At 43.1% G+C, this 2,500-nt stretch overlaps 1 protein-coding gene across 1 annotated transcript in view; it reads right to left on the reverse strand.

Moving 5' to 3' along the window:
• Window positions 1-1,531, reverse strand: part of LOC122264271 (uncharacterized) — a 3,814-nt gene extending 2,283 nt beyond the window's left edge. The window contains exons 1-2 of the mRNA XM_043033086.2: window positions 1,391-1,531; window positions 1-1,203 (exon numbers count right to left, since the gene is read on the reverse strand). The exon at window positions 1-1,203 is cut by the window's left edge and continues 2,283 nt beyond it. Coding sequence (XP_042889020.2) covers window positions 1-193 — 193 coding nt within the window. The 5' untranslated portion in view covers window positions 194-1,203; window positions 1,391-1,531. The remainder of the gene's footprint in view (window positions 1,204-1,390) is intronic.
• Between the last annotated feature and the right edge of the window lie 969 nt (window positions 1,532-2,500).

Here is a 2,500-nt window from a genome sequence, read left to right on the forward strand (position 1 = left end):
CCACCTGCAGTCGGCGGACGATGGTGCGGGGCCGCAGGCCGTACTTCTCCGCGATCCGAGACGAGGACTTCCTCTGGCTGCGGCTGCCACTGGTGTTGTTGTTGTTGCTGTTGTGGTTGTTGTCGTTGCATATCGATATCTTGGTTGACTGACTCGCTGCCAAGCCCTCCATCTCTTTATCTTTGTCAATCATAGTTTCGAAGAAAACGGGGCACGGCGGATTACTACTTACAACCCCGTTAAAGTCTCCGCCGTTTCTCTCGTCACAGAAACCCAGAGTCGCCTATAACTACTTTCAAAAAACAACCCAGACGCAGAATAAATTACAAACAGGAACAGATTCTACCCTCTGATAAGAATGTTCCACACAACGTGCTGATGAAAGTTTCACTCATCTTGTTAACTGGCGAGTTTTTATTACGCATGCAAATTACTAATGATCTCACTAACTTCTCTGGAACACTGACCACTGTCCCGCTTAGATCGCTTTCCTGATACTGTTTCTTGTTTAGACAACTTCTTCCCGAGGCTTTGATATGGTTATCGTAACTTTATGTTTATCTCAAAGGATATCAAATTGAGACAGATTGTCAAAATAAAGAGTTTTTTTTCTTTCTTTCTTTCTTTCTCGCACGTGAGTAACTCTTCTTTGGCTCGAAATAAGACAAGTACAGTGCACTTCTTCCTGGCCCTCGTTTGCTTCGAGCAGGTCTTACGCCTCAGACAAGTTCAGAGCAAAGCAGATAACGTCAAGGGCTCTATCTGATGGCATAAATCACACTCGTAATCGGAGCAGCTCATTTGTTTACAAATCTTTTTGAAGTCACTTCACATACATCAACACAGTCGCGTTCCCGGTTCCCTCAGTCACTCTAGGTCTCCTCGCGAGAATCCCCGTCATCACACGAACGCCAGGTCGGCCTCCACGTCCTGCCGCGCACACGAACACACACGACAGCTGTCTCGGTCCTTCACGGGGTCACGTCCAGGCGTTTAATCACAGACTAGATAGCAGGAGTATTTGCTGCATGTAAGAATTGCGCAAACATGTGCCGACGGAGTGGAAGTTCTTCTTTTTCTGGAGAACGCAGATATGTCATCAGTTGTTCAACATGTTGTCTGGCGTGTCGGCCTCCTTGGCTGCCTCACCCCGACGTCGAGGGAACCACGGCTGCGCTGGGGTCCTCCGATCTAAGACTCATGCTGGAACGACAGAAACCAAAATAAATGTCATGAACTGGAAGCAAACGAACAGAAATATAGAGCAGAACTAGTGCTCGGTCGCGACGAGTTTGGAATTATGATGAAGCAGGGAATGTCACAGAAGACCATCTTATCACATACACTCAGTGTCAAGTTATTCTTTAAGAATGAAGTTTGATATTCCCACCTCGTAAAGCATGGCAGAGAGGGAGGCTTCCTGTGACCCGAGTGAACGCTGGCTTGTGCGTCCTCTCACATGGAGGGCAAAAGGTCCACTGAATCCCGCCCTCACACTCAGCCTCTGACCAGTTGGGCTCGCGCGCGTGCCCGTCGCTCTGACGTCACTGCGAGAGGGTTAATATTTCGTGCCCGGGTCAAAACATCCGTCATTCCGAACCGACAGCTTGAGGACACGAACGCGATCTAAAGCTCTCGAAATGGTGATGCGTAAAATCTTTCATATCGTGATAAAAAAATGTCCGAATCGAATCGTAAGAATTACAGATTTAGCGAAATGCCTAGTCCGGTGTCTCGCTGCGGGGCGGAAGGTCGACCGATTCAGTCAGGTGTCAGGCGTGGCGGGGGGCGCGCCGGCCGCCCGCTTCTCGCCTTGTTGCGCCGCTCTTAAAGCTTGTTAATCTCTTCATATCATATTCATGCCCTTCCAAATGGGCTTATATATATATATATATATATATATATATATATATATATATATATATATATATATATACATATATGTAATATATATATACATATATATTTATATAGATATATATATATATTACATATATATATATATACGATACGTATACATACACATACAAACATACATACATACATATACATACATAAATACATACATACATACATACATACATACTTATACATACATACATACATATACATACGTACATGCATACATATACATATACATACATACAGATGTACATACATACAATACATATATATACATACATAAATATATATATATATATATATATATATATATATATATATATATATATATACACACACACACACACACACACACACACACACACACACACACACACACACACACACACACACACACACACACACACACACACACACACACACACACACACACACACACACACACACACACACACACACACACATATACGGATAAAAAAGTTAAGCTCCTAATTCCTCAGATGATATCAATTAAAAGGGTTTTCCGTCTGACTACAAATTGATATCATAAAATTAAACATTCCTCTCTCCATCTCTCGCTCTCTCTCGTTTTCTCTTT

Source organism: Penaeus japonicus, unplaced genomic scaffold, assembly GCF_977035675.1.
Source record: "Penaeus japonicus unplaced genomic scaffold, GWHDUDI00000001_assembly GWHDUDI00000008, whole genome shotgun sequence".
In the NCBI taxonomy this organism is placed as follows: Eukaryota; Metazoa; Arthropoda; class Malacostraca; order Decapoda; family Penaeidae; genus Penaeus; species Penaeus japonicus.